Here is a 19,885-nt window from a genome sequence, read left to right as displayed (position 1 = left end):
TCATTTTTCATTCTTTCTTTGATCCTTGGATACTCTTGGCTTGAAGCTGTCATTTTCTTGATTGGAATTATTGTTGCTAATGTTCCAGAGGGTTTGCTGGCCACTGTAACGGTAAGACATTAACTTCAACACAAAACTTTATACTACTTGTTAACAGTTGGATGTTCACAGTATACTAAGCAAGTTTCTTAACAATCCAGTTATGTTGTGGTTCTTGCTTTCTCAATTTCTTGTTCATATCCTATGTGTGATGATTAATGCTTTAATAGATTCCTGTTTCATCTGTCCATGTGGTAGAATTTTTGGAAACCTGACTAGCTTTTTTGTTTACTTACACAATTCTAGGTATGTCTTACACTGACAGCCAAGCGTATGGCACGTAAAAACTGCTTGGTAAAGAACCTGGAGGCAGTAGAAACATTGGGCTCAACCTCCACTATCTGTTCTGACAAAACTGGGACACTAACACAAAACCGAATGACAGTTGCACACATGTGGTTTGATAATCAGATTCATGAAGCAGATACCACTGAGAATCAGAGTGGTAAGACACTGAACATCAGTAAATGTAGATATTCAAACTTCTGTTCTTTTAGAAGTGTGTTTATTTGTTTATTTTTTTTTTTATTTTTAAAAAGGTGCCAGTTTTGACAGAAGTTCCCCAACATGGGCTGCCCTTGCTCGTGTTGCAGGCCTTTGCAATCGTGCTGTGTTTCAGGCTGGACAAGATAATGTACCAATTCTTAAAGTATGTGGTATTTTTGTTTATTTTTATTAAGGGGAAAGAAAACATGCATTGCAACTACGGTGTTTTTGGAGAGATGTCTCAAATTTTGACTCATTGTGTTGTAGTTTGTTTTGTAGGCTATTTTGCTTTTGGGTTGTCTGAAGTCTTTCTTGCAATTACATTCATGCAGTTGACATCTAGAATGATGTCTGTTTATTCATGTGAAATTGTGTAATTCTGCCAATAATTACTACATTTTAATTGAATATCATTTAAAGTTGTCAGCCTCTCTTCAAATACTTCATGTAGGGTGTCATAAACATGACAAAAGAGCCACAAAAAGGTTTGGGGCAGCCACCCGTATATCATTCCTTGCAGCAAAATTAGATATTATCAATGTACAGATGTGTACACAGTGGAGTCCACAACAGAACTAATTTGGTAGCACAAAGATGGCGGCTTTAAGGGAAAGTGGAAGAAGTGATGTCATCACTAAGGCCGGAACCAGAAATGACGACATCGTTGGTGTGCCCGGGACCAGATGTGACATCATTGGTGTCAGGCAGAATTTCCCATAATGGAGCGCAACAACTCTCTCTCACTTTTCTGCAGACCAGTCACCCCCTGGTGTGGCATGGAATTACTCTCATTCAGGCCCTTTAGCTGCCTCCCATGTGCACGTATGTGACAAGGGATAGTAGTAATGCATAGTAGTGTTTCATTGTAATTCTAAATAATAATAATCATAAAATAATGAAAATTGAATCATTTTGTTAATATATTAAAATCAGTTTTTGTGGAGGATGGGTAGTCGTGCCACATTTATACACTTTGTAATTTTCATTTCTCTGTTGCAGAAATTATGTGTTTTTGTGCTTAGTGATTTTTGTCAGTGAGGGCTCTCCCACATTCCCAGACCTCTGAGGTAGAAATATCTCTTTCCATCCAGTATCCATTCTAGAAACCTAAATAATATATAAAATCTGCCCCCCAAAACAGTTTTAACATAAAAAGAAAATACTATTCTGTAATGCATTCAGTTGTGTCTAAATGCTGGTATGGTAGATTGCCATTTATAGCTCTTGAATACCTTTAGAGCCACTCTGGATGTTAGTTGCATTAATTTAGATTGGTTTGGAGATGGTCTAGGCAAAAGTGTCCTCTTAATATTTGACACCAGCTTTGCCCAGTTGAGAATCTCTGGACCCAGTGACCAGCTTCACTGTTATCCAGCATGAGGAAAGAAGTTAATTTTGTACTAATTGTGAATTGGTTTTCTGGGTAATTTAACAAATATGCTCACAGTGATTTGCACAGGGGTAACGTTAAAATAAGCATGTTAACCTAACGTGTCATTTGGATATGTGAAGGTAAACCACAGTAAATAGAGGAAAAGTCCACATGAACTTGGGGAGAATGTTTAGAATCCACACAAATCCAGCCTCTAGGAACTGAGACCGTTTCACTGTGATAACATCTCCATTGATAATGTTTTATAAATGCCTTGTTAAAATAAAATGTTCTCTGTATTAACAGTTTGACGCAGTTTAATGTATCTATTAATGGAGCTGTACCTCACTACTTGCTAATTTTAATGTACAGAGAGAAGTTGCTGGAGATGCTTCTGAATCTGCACTGCTCAAGTGTATCGAACTGTGTTGTGGGTCTGTTAAAGCAATGAGGGAAAAGAATCAAAAGGTGGCAGAGATTCCTTTCAATTCCACCAACAAATATCAGGTATCACATATTGTCTTTTTCTTTTTGAAATGTCAAGCATTCTACTTTTAAAAATATTCATCCACAATAGCATATCCATAGTTATGGATTATTCTTTCAAAACTTCTCCTGTTCTATAGGAAACGAGCAATATGTAACGGTGCATTTGCATTTTGGAGCAGATACCATCTTTTTTTAAGGATTATATTGGTTATTTACAATGAGGAATGGTAATAGTAGTGACCTACAACAAGAAATCGCAATGCTTTTATGAAAGCTTAAGCAAATGGGTAAAGGAACGGAGAAGGAAAAGTAATCATACCAGAACAAATTGAATCAAGATACAAAGTATTCCTGCTTAACCAGATTGAACTTAATAAACGATGTGGATTTGTTGGACTCGTGCATACATACTGAATGAGTTTATAAATTATTGGAAGAACACAAAACAATTTTATTAGTGACTTGCTGCAAAATCTAAAATTGCAAGTTAGTAGACTGCAAGAATCCATTTAGTTGGCCAATGTGTGAGTGGTACTGTCTTGGGGTGGTTTAAAATGTTATTTTTCTGTTTGTCAGTATGAAGGGAAGTGTACCTTGCTTGATGGATTTGTATGCTGTAAATCATTTATTACTTGCAAAACTTTTTTACTGGGTTTTTTTTTTTTTTCCCATTATTTTTATTTCCTGTTTTAGTATATCTTTGAAAAAACTTAGCTTCAAAAGAATGAGAAAATGTTTTGTTGAAGCTTTATAATTCTGTTACGTTGAAACATATACATCAAAAATGGTTTTATATTAGTCTTTTGCAATGGCAATAAACAAATGGACAAAAAATTGTCCTTTTCTGAATGGAGGACATCTGCATGGTAAAATCACATTTGTACATGAGTATGACTTATTTTGGAGAAGTCTCTTATCCAAGGTGTGTTGCTACATTGTGTTGTAGCTCCTGTGACCCTGTAATGAAATAGGGGAAAATAATGGGTAGATAGTGACTAGCACTGAAATATTTCTAGGTTGTATTACTTAAAGCTACTTTTTTTTTCTTCCCAGCTATCTATACACCAAAATGCAGACCCTAATGAATCTAGATACCTTCTGGTAATGAAGGGTGCTCCAGAAAGGATTCTTGATCGCTGCGCCACAATCTTAATGCATGGTAAACCGCAACCCTTGGATGAGGAGATGAAAGATGCATTCCAGAATGCCTACTTAGAGCTGGGTGGATTAGGGGAGAGAGTCCTTGGTAAGTGCAATGGAAGTTTCGGGGAGGATGGAATTGAGGGACAGCGGGGGTTAACATGATTATTGAAGTAATGTACGGTCAGTTTATTTGACAATTGCCGACCAGCAGCTAAACAAGTGTGACAGCTAGGGTTCCAGTAAGATTTCAGACTGGTCAAATAACTTTGAAGGGAAATATTGTAGCACACAAAATATACAAGGAAGGGGGAATTGGAGGGAAATAATCAGAACTTTGCTCTTTATATCCCTTGACACTCTTAAGGTGGTTGGCTAACTTCCTTGTAAAGTGACTCTTCCTACCTCAAAACCTTCCTTTTCCTCAAACCCCTGGGGTTCTTTGTCCTCACTAGGTAAGCCGTTGGGCTCAAAGCAATTCTTCTGAAGGTGTAAAGGCCTTGAGGCTACATCCAGGATTACTTCTTGTGCAATTACTGCCTTTTAGGAAGTACTTCTATTTTATACTCATTTCACAGTCTCTTCCAAATGTACATTTGCTGGGAGATTCTTGGAGAAGTTGTCCCACTGAAGCCAAATTTTGCTGCTGCCCTCCAGAGGCCTGGGGATTTCTACTTTATTATATCCCAAGCTGAGGGCAATTTAAGCTGGCATTATATCCAGAAGAAGACATTGCATCTAGAATATGTGTCTTATACAATTAACAGTGCCATCTGCTTGCAAATTACACACATGTAGTACTTCATGGTAGCTGTTTCTCTATTGGAACAATATATGAAAAGGTATGAAAATTCAGTTGCATTTTAAAAGTAAATTTTATTTTTTTGTATTGTACAGGTTTCTGTCATTTGGCTCTTCCTGATGACCAGTTTGAGGCTGGATTTCAGTTTGACACTGATGATGTGAACTTTCCAACTGAAAATCTCTGCTTTGTTGGTCTTATGTCCATGATCGATCCTCCTCGTGCTGCTGTTCCTGATGCTGTTGGTAAATGTAGAAGTGCTGGCATTAAAGTAAGTACTGTGGTTTTTATTTTTTAAACCTTGTTTAAAATGTTTTGGTGCAGATATTAATATTTTAACTGTAACTACAGGTTATTATGGTTACTGGTGACCATCCAATTACAGCCAAAGCCATTGCCAAAGGTGTTGGGATTATCTCAGAAGGGAATGAAACTGTAGAAGACATTGCAGCTCGTCTAAATATTCCCATTAGAGAAGTCAATCCCAGGTAGACTAAAGATTTTTATTGGCCAACTATTTTTCCTCCATATATTCTTGAGTGAGAGAGCAAGAGATCTGTATTACAGAATTGGTTGAATTCACTCCTTTTGTAAGAAAAGTGGTGCTCTGTACAACCATTCATTTTCAGATGAGTTGATTTGCTAGCTGGAATTAAAACAACCTTGTGATTTAATTGTCTAGTGCTTTAGATTCTACAATGTAAAGCCTACCTGTTGTTTGTTTCAATCTGTTCCGTTTTTGTACAGTTTTAATGTATGTAAATGTAGTTGGTATTTCACCTTTGCCAACACATCCTCCTTTTCTCTTACAGAGATGCCAAAGCTTGTGTGATTCATGGTAGTGATTTGAAGGAGCTAAGCTCTGAACAGCTGGATGATGTTTTAAAGCACCATACTGAGATTGTGTTTGCACGAACCTCCCCTCAGCAAAAACTCATTATTGTTGAAGGCTGTCAGAGACAGGTGTGTGTTTTTAAATAAATAAAAAAAAAAACTCTTGCCCCTGTTGTTTCTGCCATCCTATTCTGCATAAAGTGTTTTTTAGATATAATGGAAATGTTGCAACAGGTGGAGGAGTGCTATTCTGATATGAAAATTTGTTGTATTGCACAGGGTGCTATTGTGGCTGTGACTGGTGATGGTGTAAATGATTCACCGGCTTTGAAGAAAGCAGACATTGGTGTTGCTATGGGCATTGCTGGTTCAGATGTCTCAAAACAGGCTGCTGATATGATCCTTCTTGATGATAACTTTGCCTCCATAGTTACTGGGGTGGAAGAAGGTAATTTTAAAGATAATTATTAAATGCTCAATGTAATTTAGCAAAGGCACGGTGGTGCAGTGGTAGCGCTGCTGCCTCGCAGTTAGGAGACCTGGGTTCGCTTCCCGGGTCCTCCCTGTGTGGAGTTTGTATGTTCTCCCCGTGTCTATGTGGGTTTCCTCTGGGCACTCGGCTTTCCTCCCACAGTCCAAAGACATGCAGGTTAGGTGGATTGGCGATTCTAAATTGGCCATAGTGTGTGCTTGGTGTATGGGTGTGTTTGTGTGTGTCCTGCGGTGGGTTGGCACCCTGCCCAGGATTGATTCCTGCCTTGTGCCCTGTGTTGGCTGGGATTGGCTCCAGCAGACCCCCGTGACCCTGTGTTTGGATTCAGCGGGTTGGAAAATGGATAATTTATCAAAATGACATCTTCACTAATAAATGCTTTCTGTTTCAGGTCGTCTTATCTTTGATAACTTGAAAAAGTCAATTGCCTACACCTTAACTAGTAATATTCCTGAGATCACACCCTTCCTGCTCTTCATCATTGCCGATATCCCACTTCCTCTAGGAACGGTCACGATTCTCTGTATTGATTTGGGTACTGACATGGTAAGGTAATTTTTACTTGAATGAGTTTTCTCATTATTTTCATTGAAGGTATTTTAGATTTAAATTTTTAAGATGTCCTTTTCTTAATAATCCAGGTCCCAGCCATTTCTCTTGCATATGAAGCTGCTGAGAGTGATATTATGAAAAGACAACCAAGAAATCCAAAAACTGATAAATTGGTAAATGAAAGGCTGATCAGTATGGCCTATGGGCAAATTGGTATGTACTTCCAGTAACTTTTTTTTTTTTTAAATTAGTGTTGCACTGTAATATGGATGGAGTGATGTTTTAATGCAGATCAGATGACCAAGTTCAGATAAAATAGTTTAAATTATAAAATTAATGAGCAAGAAAATTTCCCTTTTGCCATTTTTGTTGGGTTTTAACAACGCACATTCAGATTTCCGTCTGTGTGTTTATGTAGCCCACTAAATTTTATTACTTTTAATTCCTGCTTGTAGTACTAATTTTCTTAATAGTTCCAGCACTTGTGTATGTCCTTTTTTTACTTTGAGTCTTATGAAAAAATTTGGGAACCCCTCTTAATTCTTTGGATTTTTGGCCGAGCTTTCAAAGTAGCAACTTCCTTTTAATATATGACATGCCTTATGGGAACAGTAGTACTTCAGCAGTGACATTAAGTTTACTGGATTAACAGAAAATATACAATATGCATCATAACAAAATGAGACCGGTGCATAAATGTGGGCACCCCAACAGAGAAATTACATCAATACTTGGTTTAGCCGCCTTTTGCAAATATAACAGCCTCTAGACGCCTCCTATAGCCTTTGAGTGTCTGGATTCTGGTTGGAGGTATTTTTGACCATTCTTCCATACAAAATCTCTCCAGTTCAATGAAATTTGATGGCTGCCGAGCATGGACAGCCTGCTTCAAATCATACCTTAGATTTTTCAGTGATATTCAAGTCGGGACTGTGACGGCCATTTCAGCACATTTTACTTCTCCCTCTGTATGAATACATTTGTAGATTTCGAACTGTGTTTTGGGTCATTGTCTTGTTGGAATATCCAACCCCTGCTTAACTTCAACTTTGTGACTCATGGTTGAACATTATCCTGAAGAATTTGTTATTGGGTTGAATTCCTCCGACCCTTGGCTTTAACAAGGGCCCCAGCCCCTGAACTAGCCCCACAGCATGATGGAACCTCCACCAAATTTGACAGTAGGTAGCAGGTGTTTTTCTTGGAATGCACTGTTCTTCCGCCATGCAAAGTGCTTTTTATTATGGCCAAATAACTGAAAAAATGGTCTCATCAGTCCATAGCACTTTGTTCCAAAATTTAATCTGGCTTGTCTAAATGAGCATTTGCATACAACAAGTGACTCTGTTTGTGGTGTAAGTACAGAAAGGGCTTCTTTCTCATCACCCAGCCATACTGATGGATGTTCTTTGTGCAAATTGTGCTGAACTGTAGAACAATGTACAGATACACCATCTGTAGCAAGATGTTCTTGCAGTTCTTTGGAGGTGATCTGTGGGTTGTCTGTAACCATTCTCACAATCCTGCACATATGCCGCTCCTGTATTTTTCTTGGCCTGGTTTTAACCGCAACTGTGCCTGTGGCCTTCCATTTCCGGATTACATTCCTTACAGTTGAAACTAACAGTTTAAACCTCTGAGATAGCTGTAGATAGATGTAGCCTTCCACTAAACCATGGTACTGAACAATCTTTGTTTTCAGATCTTTTGAGAGTTGTTTTAAGGATCCCATGCTGTCACTCCTCGGAGGAGAGTCAAAGGGAAGCACAACTTGCAGTTGACCACCTTTTATATACCTTTTCTCGTGATTGCACACAACTGTCTATGAAGTTCAAATCTTAACGAGTTAATCCAACCAATTTTGGTGTTGCAAGTAATCCGTATTGAGCAGTTACATGCATTCAAATCAGCAAAATTACAAGGGGACCCAAATTTTTTGCACAGCTACTTTTTCACATTTGATTTAATTTCATACAACTAAATACTGCTTCACTAAAAATCTTTGTTCAGAAGACACCCCAGTACTCGGATGTTCCTAGGAAATGAAAGACAACTTTTTTTTTTTTGTTGAAAGTAAATTTTATTATGCACGCTGAGAAGGGTTCCCAAACTTTTTCATATGACTATATATACTGAGTAGAACAGCAGGATTTTCTATAAAAGGTGAAGGTCTTTATATGATTTTTTTTCAGCTGAAAGTCATGTTTTAATTTACTGCAAATCATTGCAGCTTTAGCAAAAGGGATTTGTTTTCTACAAAATTTAAACGTACACACCATGCACCATACTTGTGATATTGTTGTGATTTCCCCACCCCAGCCACTGAAATGAATATGAAATGCATATTTAGGAAACTCGGACATCTCTAGATGGTTTTAACCAAGCTATAGGCCACCCACTTTTGCTTCCTGTAGAAGTGCTCAAGAATCTATGAAAGCTAAATATAGATATGTTTCGTAAGCTTTATTAGATTTGTTCTTTAGGCGTGACAGCCTGCATTTCTTCCTATAAATTTAACCACCTTCAGCCTTCATGGATGCAGGATGTGTTCACCACATTAAATCTTTAAAAATGAAAGATGCATTTACTGTCTTTATTTCTTTAACTGGTTAGGTATGATCCAGGCACTTGGAGGGTTCTTCACATACTTTGTAATTCTTGCTGAGAATGGTTTTCTTCCAATGGACCTTCTTGGACTTAGAGTAGACTGGGATGACAAATACACTAATGACCTTGAAGATAGTTATGGCCAGCAGTGGGTAAGTAAATGGACCTTCACTATTGGTTAAATGATTTCTATACCTCATTTCTGTGGTGCAAATAAGAATTTTTCCTCTATTTCTTGTCTCCTTAGACCTATGAGCAAAGAAAGATTGTGGAATTCACATGTCACACAGCCTTCTTTGCTAGTATTGTAGTTGTACAGTGGGCAGATTTGATCATCTGCAAAACAAGAAGAAACTCTGTGTTCCAGCAGGGAATGAAGTAAGATACTGTGCTTTACTGTGGTGTGCATGTTATATTTTTTTGTCTTAAATTTCCTCAACTTTATCAGATGACTTACTTGCATTGATCTTTTCTTTTCAGAAATAAAATTCTTATATTTGGCTTGTTTGAAGAAACAGCATTGGCTGCCTTCCTTTCATACTGCCCTGGAATGGATGTTGCTTTAAGAATGTACCCCTTGAAGTAGGTGTTCTTAATTTACAGGATTCTTTTTACTCTGTGTTTTATTTATATAATAGTTCTATATATTACATCACGGGTCCTCCCTGCATGGAGAGTGCTTTGAGTAGCGAGAAAAGTGCTATATAATGTAAAAGAATTATACAGTAAATACATACAAAGGAAATTTATTTTATGTAGAGTTGTCTATGATCAGTTTTTTTGGGTGGCTTTTTATTAGTGAAATGTGTGCCTTTCTTACTATGGTGGTCTAGAATTTTTGTTTGTTAGTAAGTGATATACCTTTTACTATATGTAAGATGCAGTGCTGCTTTATTTCATTTGTGCATTTCTAAGTATTTTAAACTTACTATATGAAATTAAATAAAACATTAAAATGTAAAACGTGTGATCATTTTAGAATTATTAAAACAAATGTAGCAATTTAGATTTTTTTTTATTAATTCTAAATTGTTTTTTATTGTGCATAGATAAGTTGCACTATATAGTGAAATTCTTAGTTTGCCATCCCTTATGATAACAAAATAAAACTATGCACTAGAAATAAGACGGACATATGTACACACACAACTTAACCTTGCATTCTCTTTCAGGCCCACATGGTGGTTCTGTGCATTCCCATATTCTCTGCTTATCTTCATATATGATGAAATCCGAAAGCTCATTATTAGACGCAGCCCAGGAGGTAAAAATTGCATTTTTTGTTTCATTGTGTCGTGTATTGTGTGAAGTGTTTTGTTTTTGCATCTCTGCCTTTTCTGTGGCATTTGACTGTCTGATTGTATATTTTAAATTTTGAAACCGTCTATCCTTCTGTAACTAGGGATATTGCAGTCGGACAATGGTTAGTTTTTCAGCCTCATGATTGATTTTCCTACCTTGTTACTTAATGTATAGAACTTTAGTATTCTCACTATGTTAGCATGAGGTTTCCCAGAGGAGTCCAAATCCTGTCTCCAGAAATGTCCATTTTAGATTAATTGACACAGTATGTAGTCGAGACCTCTTCACTTGAAGGATTTAAAAACTTGTTACTTTCTCCAAACTAAATTTGGATTTTTTACAAGTTAATTTAAAGAAAAAACAATTGGGTCTACTTATAGCTGTCACATTGTATGTCAATAGTTCATTTTACACATGTACACAGGATGTATTGGGACACCTGTAGTGTATGCATCTACATGTTGGTTTTATATTTGTTTTATTTTAACTCTTGTTGTAGTGCAATTTGAACTCTCAATGGCTTTTTTAATGGATTATGGATTTTTAAAGTAACAAAGCTCTATACTTTAGTGTACGAGTGTGAAGTGGTAAGACTTGCCCATTTTTGAGAACAATGCAAATGTAAAACTAATGCCCTGGTTTTTTGCATACCTCAAAATGTGAAAGTGTTTGACTAAATATAAAGTTTGTGATAATTATCCTTTTTTATGATTCTGATATGTCGATATCCTAATGATGTATTTCTTTCTCTCTCTAGGTTGGGTGGAAAAAGAGACCTACTATTAATTCATTGCTTATATAGCAACATTTTCCATGCATGGGAGCCTCACTGCTCAGTCCGTTCAACTCTGGATATGTTTTTATACTGAAAACTTAAAAGAAGACTGATTTCAAAAACACAAGACCTATTTTGTATTTTTTTTTTTTTGTTTGTTTGTTTTTTGTTTTGTTGTGCCTTTTGTTTTGTAGCAGGACCAATTTTATACATGGTTTTTAAATGATGTGTAATTTAAAAAATAAACTTAACAGTGACCACACAGCCTCTTTTTGGATTCCTCATGTGTCTGTACATTACATGCATCACACTTTCTTTACTCTTCTCAACTGTTTCTCTTCTCTAGTCTGAACTTTTTATTTTCTATCAGTTAAAGAGCCTGGTGCTGTTCAGTGAATAACATTTCTTTCCTTTTGGTAAAGCCTGATTGTTGGTGTTAGGGCTGGGTGATGATGCAGTAATAGTAATTGAATATTTTAAAAACCTATAATTTTTTTTTTTATCCACAACCAGTGACAATTACTGTCAAACTGACTGAAAGTAACTATTATATAAATAGAGTCAGAATTGTGATTTTACTTTTTTTCTTTACAACATTATGGGCATCATATTTTTATTTTTTTTCAAGCTGCCTTTTGGCAACGGACATGTCTGTCTATTCCAGTTACAGTTTATAGTCTGTCTTCACTCATTGGCTGAAGTGTGTTAGTATAGTCTGCATAAAACAGTGTAGTATTCTTAATTAAAAACTACAACATGCTAAGTGTGGTAAGGGGTGGCTTGAATTGCTTTTCTCCAGAATTGTATTCTTCCCTTCTCTAGTTCCAAGAAAAGGCAAGTCTCTACTTCAGTCCACACGCATTTACAGTAAAATAAGTGAAAGGCTGGCATATGTGGTCATATTGGTGAACTACAAGAAAGAAGTGAAAGTTCTGTGATATAGTGCATCAGGTAATTGACAGGCAAGCTAATTCAATTTCTGGCACAATGAGCCAGAAAGAAAATGAGGCTGTCTGAAAGTAATACGCTGTCCATAATGGCAATACATGTTGCTGATAGTAAAAATGCCTCTGTGTTGTGGCTGCTATAGGACATATGAAATTTTTAAAAGTGTAGAATCATAGCTCATGAGAAATGTAGTCTTCAGATCATCAGCGGTAAGAAAGAAGAAAATGGGTTCTACGGCCACTTAGGTCCCTCAAGACTTTTAGAGGGTGAAAAGTTTTATCCACTGACCATACTGTGCAAAATCTAACAATTGCTAGATGATGTAGAGAAACCTCCAGCATTTCATCTCCTGTAATTGATAATTTTACAGTGTATTATGGGTGCTTTATCTTGGGCTGTTTGCTGTGTATAGGGAAAAAAAGTGATTTAAACAAAGAACAGCTTCTGTGGCAGTTAGGTAGCTGCATTCTCACATTGCATGTTTTCCTTCAAATCATCCACAATGCAAGGCTTGTTCTGATGGCCTTTTCCTTTAAGCATACCCCAAATGAAAAAGTCAGATCCAGGCAACCGTGGTGGCCAAAGCCCCTTTCAAATTACCCTGTTGCCAAAGAAGGACTCCATTTCTACCATACTCCTTGCCGATGTGTGACATTTTGCTCCATCTTGCTGGAAGTAACCTTCCGTTAACTCACAATCATGCAATTGCTTGTGACATCGCTTAAAAGAATTGGTGACCTGATAGGTTCACACCATGAAGATGCGTTGCTCAATACTGTACACCACCATCCTGATGAGAAGTCGAGTGTCTGAGTGAAGGGGTACGGGCGGTATACACGCAGGAGTTGCAAACTGGGGTTAAATGTCACGATGGCTATCCGGTGCCTACCTCATTGCAGGAGCATCCTGGCTTGTTCGATGCTCCATATACTGAGGAGCACATTGTTTCGTTCAGATTGCTTCATCCTAGTTAGAGCTATTATACTGTATAATATTCGGTGCCTCTTTTGAGTGAATCTCCCTGTATTTCAGGTTCATTAATTGGATGGGGGGTAAGCCAACAAAGTACTGTATTGTAAAGCACGGTGCCATCTTAAAGTGGCTAATATGGATTGAAGCTCTTTTTCACGGCTGTTCATTGGTTTGCTCTCCTGGCAAGGACTGCTCGACCAGCTATCAGTACTAGATGACAGCTGTGCAGATGCTTGCTAGGGTTTTGGTGACATTTTCATAATGGTCTCCCAATTGCTGCCATGATTTTTCATACTCTGAAGGGACTTCTTTGTTTTTTTATATTGCTGATGCAGTTGCTGCTGCGGTCACTACAGTATGTTGGCTTGTCAGGAACTGCCTATGTGTTAGGTATTGTCATGCTCATGAGTATCACCAATTTTTACTGCACTGGGGCATTGGGATCCACACACTGACCACAGGGTAAGTGCCCTTTTAGGCTTCACCAACACCACCTCCAGCAGCAACCCAGTCTTTTCCTAAGTGATCTCCCATCCAAGTACTGGCCAGGTTTGTTGAGCTTCAGGTGGATTATCTGGTCTGAAGTGCAGGTGGTATACGAACATAAAAGATACACAAGAAGAGCATCTCGGGAAGTAGTCATCAGATGAGTGATAACAGAACAGAGGAAGAATACTTACTGAGAAGATGGCCGTATTCAGAAGGCAACACCTCAATTATGAAAAAACCTAAATATTCTTGCAGTAAACAAGAATCTCTGTTACGTCCCAAACTCTTCTTATGCCTGTTTCTCCATTTATTTTGTTGCATATATTACAAAGACCAATCAGATTTGTATTTATGGGCAAAGCCCTCTCTACAGCAGTTTATTCTTATCTTTCTCTAATGTTTGTGGTCTTGCTGGCATGGAAATTACCCAAAAGAATCATATTCACCAATGTAGCAAAGTTCAGTTTGACTAGTTATCACATTGTAGAGATGTCAACAAGCAATTTACAGTCAGAATTTGTGTTCACTCCTTATGCTGCCCACCTTCATCTTCATCTAATGTCACTGAGGTTCCCACTTTTTCTGTTCTCTAAGTTAGGGTGGCCAGAATAATGAGGGGATCGGTGTCAAAGGAGTTACTTTTAATATGCAGCAGATCTATAAAAGTGCCATGTAACTGAGAGAGCCTGAACTTTATTTACTACCCCCTCATTAAGTGGGTGTGTTTCCTACAGTACTTCAAAATACCTTTATTTGTGTGCTAGCATGCAACCTACTCAGAAATCCAAAGCTTTGAATGTACGGACTAAAGGTCAGTTGGCGAGTAAGAAGCCTACAAGCAGTGCCTCTGACGTGTCTGAGACGACTGCCGAGTTTTTGTTGAGTGAATGGAAGCCTGTGTCTTGTTACTCGTAAGGAGGAGTGTGGCGATTAACTGATTTCTGTAACCTGCTTATGTCAAGTGTGTGATGCAACACATGCTGACTAAACGCTTCTTTCAGTTGAGTGTGGGAGAGTGGAGAGATTCAGTTCCTGACATTTCTTGTCTGTTCTTAGAGTTTGTACATTTTATTGTTAGTTATCTAACAGAAATGTGTACAAAACAGGAGGTGTTGCCCCTGATTTTTGCACTCAAAGACATTGGGAAATAACATTTAATCAAGAGTCCTCTTATAAAGTGAAGCTGCTTGAAATGAATATGTTTGGCCCCAGGGGAGCTCCAGACCTTAAACTTCAGGACCACTGTTGTAAAAGGATACAGTAATTCATTTGTTGTTAATAAAGCAAAAGCCTCAAAGAGAACTTTCTCAAAGTCTTTAATGGTGTCCAGTTACTTCACTGGTTCTGTATATAGAGTGCAGAATACTTAAGTTGTGACACTGCAGATGAAAGCAGAAGGTGAACTATCTCAGCTCTGCAGATGACATGCAGCTTTATTTATCTATAGCACCTGATGACCCTGATGCTCGGAGCTTTCTGACCCAATGTCTGTCTTGTATTTCTGAATGGATGAGTTGTAATTTCCTCAAGTTGAATGAGAAACAAAAAACTGAAATCTTAGTCTCTACTGAACATGGAAATAATGAGGGTATTAGTAGTAAACTTCATGCCTTAGAATTTAACGTCAAGGTGGGAGTAAAGAACTTGGTTGTAATCATAAACTCTGCTTACACTTTAAATCACACATTAACTAGATTGTGTTTTTTCATTTAAGAAACATTTAAGGAAATTAAGACCTCTTATAACATTCAAGATGCTGAGAAATTCCATCCATCCATCCATTATCCAACCCGCTATATCCTAACTACAGGGTCACGGGGGTCTGCTGGAGCCAATCCCAGCCAACACTAGGCAGGAAACAAACCCCGGGCAGGGCACCAGCCCACCGCAGATACTGAGAAATTAATTCACACATTTGTTTTTAGTTGGCTAGATTATTTTACACGTACTCCTAACAGGTCTGCCAAAGAAAGACATCGATCGATTGCAGTTTGTTCACAATGCAGCAGTAAGATTACTAACCAAAAGAAAAAAATTTGAGCACATCTCATCAGTTATAGCGTCGTTATATTGGCGGCCCATGTCTTTTAGCACTGACTTTAACATACTACAAATAGTATTTAAAGCTTTAAATAATCTGTCTCCTTCCTGTATCTTGGAATGCCTGTCCCCCTACACTTCAAGTCGTATCCTTAACTCTTTTAATGGTGGTCTGCTTGTAATTCCAAGAGCCAAGCATAAAAGAAGTAGTGAGGCAGCCTTTCACTGTTATGCACCAAAAATCTGGAATACTTTACTAATAGAGATACACCAGACCAACACTGTGGAGTATTTAAAAAAAAAATCGTAAAATCCCACTGCTTTAATTTGGCTTTTTTGTAACTGCAATTTACTTGTACCTCTAATAAATCAGATATGCATAGCACTATCAAACGCTTCAATGAACCTGCAGTATTTATTATCTTTTACTTTTCTCTCATTTCCTTTCCAGTTCTTCTGTGTTGGTGTTCTGTATCACCGCCACCTGATCGAAGTCCTATGCAGCAACCTCTGATGTTTGAATGCTTCAATGAAAGTGAATACCCCAATGTGCCACAAAACCCACTGCGTCAAATCCTCTAAGACAACAAATAATCTAAGAAATTAAGAACTACTGAAGAGCATTTATGTGAGGTAGAATGGGTGGACTTTTGGCCTTGAGCCCCTAGAAATTTTATTTGTTTAATTAGATTTTTTTTTTCTTCCCATCATTGGACCATCATTTTAGAGACCAGGCCAAGGGGACACCCACTTAACACCTGGCTGCAATAGATAGATGGTCATTTCCAGAGGGGGTTTCTGGACCACCTGTCTACCTGGGGTCTTACCAACCAGGATCCCGAGCTGTGTTGTCGTTTGGTGGGTGTGGCCACTTGTTGTACCAGTGCATGCTCCCCAACCTGACCTGACCTGCTGATCTGACATCTTATAAAGCACATTGAGCTACGGCGTTGGTATGAAAAATGTGTTGTAGAAATAAATGTTGTTGTTGTTGACTCTGCTGCATGTGTGGTGCCTGGATTGGGCCCACCCACATGGCTTGTTGGCCCACCATGTTTTGTAACTTAGCTTTTTATTATTTAATTATTTTTAAATAAAAATAAACTTGACTCATACTAGCATATTAATACACATCTCTCTTGATTAGAATATCAGTTTATTATAAAGGTAAACAGCAAAATCACCAGTTTTAACTCTAAGGGCTCGTTTATACTTCACGCTCAGAACGTGTATGCGCCCGCATCATGGCTGCCACGCGTTCTCAGCGTTCATTTGGTACATCCTCAGAAATTAACGTGACGCGTGTGCGAGTTGCAGTACCAGCAAAAAGTCGGGGGGCGCAGTGTACTAAAACTTGGAATGTAACGTCAGAGTCTCTGTTTAATATCTACATGTAAAAGAAAGCTTTGGGATCCTACGAGATCAGTGTGTGCGCTTTGATGTTTGATGAATGGTTCGATGTGGTGAAGCAAAATGCTGACATAGAGATGCATTCGTGGTGCTTTTATATTCAAGCATTGCATTTTCCCGATCGTAATGACACGATACATTTTAAAAGTCTCACAAACCGTCTTCTGTGCTGTCTTTTTTTTTTTTTGCAACTTCACAACAGCAGCATAATGTACAGCACTGTATTTGAGCCACTGAGAAACAAAATTAAAGACTTGGTGAAATCGTGTATTTTGTGATTAAAGTGGAAATTAATTTGACTTTAATCTCGAATTTCCACTTTAACCTCCTAGTTTACTTTATCATTAAAGCAGACCATCGTAAACATCATCCTAGTTTTTAATCGCTAAGGCAAGCAGCAATAGATCACCACGCAGAACAAATTAAATGTATGCTATTCCAACTCTCTGCACATTTAGAATCTTTAGATTTATACTTGATATCACTTTCATGATGAAGTGCATTAAAATGTGTATGTTACATTTTACAGATAAATCGTTTATTTCATTTAAATAATAAATACTGTTAATAATTACACACATGGGGTGACACGGTGGCGGAGCGGTAGAACTGCTGTCTCGCAGGGAGTCATGTCACTGGTGTTCCCTGCTTGGATTTCACACGGAGCTCCAGTTTACTTCCAAAGATATGCAGATTTGGGGATTTGGTGCAGCTAAAATGACGGTAGTGTATGTGTGCGCTTGTATTCATCTTGCGATGAGCTGAGGCTTCGTCCAGGGATTGTTTCTCACTCATGCCCAGTGCTTGCTGGAATGGACACATCCCTGGTTTGATGGATTTAATCAATAAACATCCTTTTCACAGATATTGCGGTAAGGTGTCATCGGAATTTAATGGATGTTCTAGGCAATTCACAACACAGCGAAGCTGAACATGTTCTCACCGTGATAATATCTGGCACTGCCACCTGGTGGATTCCTCCAGATTTACGTAATGTACGCACGCAAGTATGAACACTACAACGCTTGCATAGCAGGAGCGTCCGCTGTGGCATGCGTCGCGTCACGTCGCGTGAAGTATAACCTCGGCCTAATACTAATATTTGGAAGTGTATATATAAGGACAGCAATTTTACAATAAGCGTCTACATAACAAGGTTCAGAAAATAGAATTGACTTTAAATTTTACTAATTACAGACACTCAAAATATGTGATGTTAACCAGAGATCCTCAACTAGCAACTTAATATACTAGTTGTGCACTGAGTGAAATTGGTGGAGGTCAAGTTAATCTGTGTGTCCTTAGTTGGGCCAGTGGGGGTTAGCCTCCTTAAGTTGGAGCCCTGCCTCGCATCTGCTTCTGTTGCCATCTTAGGTTTGCATTGTTGGAGATGAATTTGAGCTCAAGGTGAATCATGCGGGGCCATGAGCAAGGTTAAGTACTTGTGTTTTGTTCTGTTCTGTTCTGTGTATTGTATTGACCCCCTTCTTTTTGACACCCACTGCACGCGCAACCTACCTGCAAAGGGGTCTCTCTTTAAGCTGCCTTTCCCAAGGTTTCTTCCAGTTTTTATCCCTACAAGGGTTTTTTTTGGAGTTTTTCCTTGTCTTCTTAGAGTCAAGGCTGCGGGGCTGTTAAATCCCATTGCGGCACTTCTTGAATGATTTTGGGCTATACAAAAATAAATTGTATTGTATTGTTAAATGGCTAGGGTCTCCTCCCGTAGGACTGAAACATCAAAAAGGAGTTCTGCTTAGTATCCATTTAGTTACCCCTAGACAACAATAGGGAGAAATATATCTATTGATACATTTTCTTTTGCCTCCTGCTTCTCATATTTTTCTCATGAGAAAAGAAAAAATACCCCAGTAGTCTCACAAGTGTTTCCTCCTGAGTTTCAGTATACAGTGAGCTCAGATTTTCCAAGTAGTATATTGACATTTTCTTTTTTTACAATTTGAATGCATTTGCATTGCCTATTCATTAATATATGGTAAAATGGATGGACAGTTGTTTGAAACAATAAAACTACAATGATCACAAAACTGTAGTCCTTCTGAATAAGACTATTAGTTGTTCTAATTAATATTGCTGTGCTCTAATTAAATCCTACTCATTCCAGCTAAAAAGGCAGGCAGTGTTGCATAGTGGGTAAGAGTTTGGACTTCAAACCCTGAAGTGGTGGGTTCAAATCACTCTGTGACAATGAGCAAGTCATTTTGTCTGCCTGTGCTCCAACTAGGAAAACAAAATAAAATCGTATCTCAAATATTGTCATCTTGGATGAACATCCGTCCAATAATAAGTAAACAATGTGAAGTCTTGAAAGAGACTAAAACAAGACTAGGAATTCTAGACTTCTCAATTTTGACTCTGTTTACCTCATTTCTGTCTTATGTCTCATTCTTGTGTGCTGCCATTTCTCCTAAAGAATCTTAGGAGAAACATCTGTGACAAAGATGAATCTTAGATGAAACATAAATTAGAATTTCTGTTAAGCCTCACACACCATCAAAGATCAGCCTTTGGCCAGTAAAAGTTTCCTATGGGCTAGCTAGAAATGCAAATTCAGACTTTTTTTTCAGTTTGGTCCATTTCAGATTCATTGTATGCTTTTAGTACAAAGGAATTCGTACTTGCATGTCTCACAATACTAGTGACAGAAGTATAATATTAATATGAGACACCCAAAAAAAAAAAGAGTGAATAACATTCACTGAAATACATGTTTGTCAGTATTTAAGTGGCCGTTGGCTATGACCGGTAGAGGAAAACTCTCTCTGACTCCAACTGTGCAAGTACTGATGGTCCTGCACTGTTTCCTGAAATGTAACTGGGCAAGATGGCTGACACCTTTAATGATACTGTTGGCCTCTCTATGTGTGAATTTATGTGCATTATAATAAATAAGTTATAGCCAACCAATAGGTATACAAAGGTCACATTAACCTACATAAAACATGGTCCTATCAACAAACATTAAATGACAGAATCACACTCAATTTGTAGAGCAGTTTGACAATAAAATCTAAAGCAGAGATTAAAACACCAGAGTTACATGTTATAAAAGCAAGC

At 37.9% G+C, this 19,885-nt stretch overlaps 1 protein-coding gene across 1 annotated transcript; it reads left to right on the top strand.

The window, feature by feature from the left end:
- The first annotated feature begins 6 nt into the window (after window positions 1-6).
- On the top strand, window positions 7-11,081 carry LOC120519909 (sodium/potassium-transporting ATPase subunit alpha-1). Its single transcript, XM_039742660.1, has 16 exons — window positions 7-111; window positions 346-544; window positions 639-748; window positions 2,330-2,464; window positions 3,500-3,692; window positions 4,484-4,659; window positions 4,740-4,876; window positions 5,201-5,351; window positions 5,502-5,670; window positions 6,107-6,261; window positions 6,357-6,480; window positions 8,881-9,026; window positions 9,122-9,252; window positions 9,355-9,456; window positions 10,047-10,138; window positions 10,934-11,081. The coding sequence occupies exons 2-16, from the start codon at window positions 373-375 to the stop codon at window positions 10,960-10,962; spliced, it is 2,022 nt and encodes a 673-aa protein (XP_039598594.1). The 5' UTR covers window positions 7-111; window positions 346-372; the 3' UTR covers window positions 10,963-11,081.
- Window positions 11,082-19,885: the final 8,804 nt, after the last annotated feature.

The sequence above is a fragment of the Polypterus senegalus genome, unplaced genomic scaffold (assembly GCF_016835505.1).
Source record: "Polypterus senegalus isolate Bchr_013 unplaced genomic scaffold, ASM1683550v1 scaffold_3802, whole genome shotgun sequence".
In the NCBI taxonomy this organism is placed as follows: domain Eukaryota; kingdom Metazoa; phylum Chordata; class Cladistia; order Polypteriformes; family Polypteridae; genus Polypterus; species Polypterus senegalus.
The sequence above is the reverse complement of the archived record's forward strand: the minus strand, read 5'-3'. Positions and strand labels throughout refer to the sequence as shown.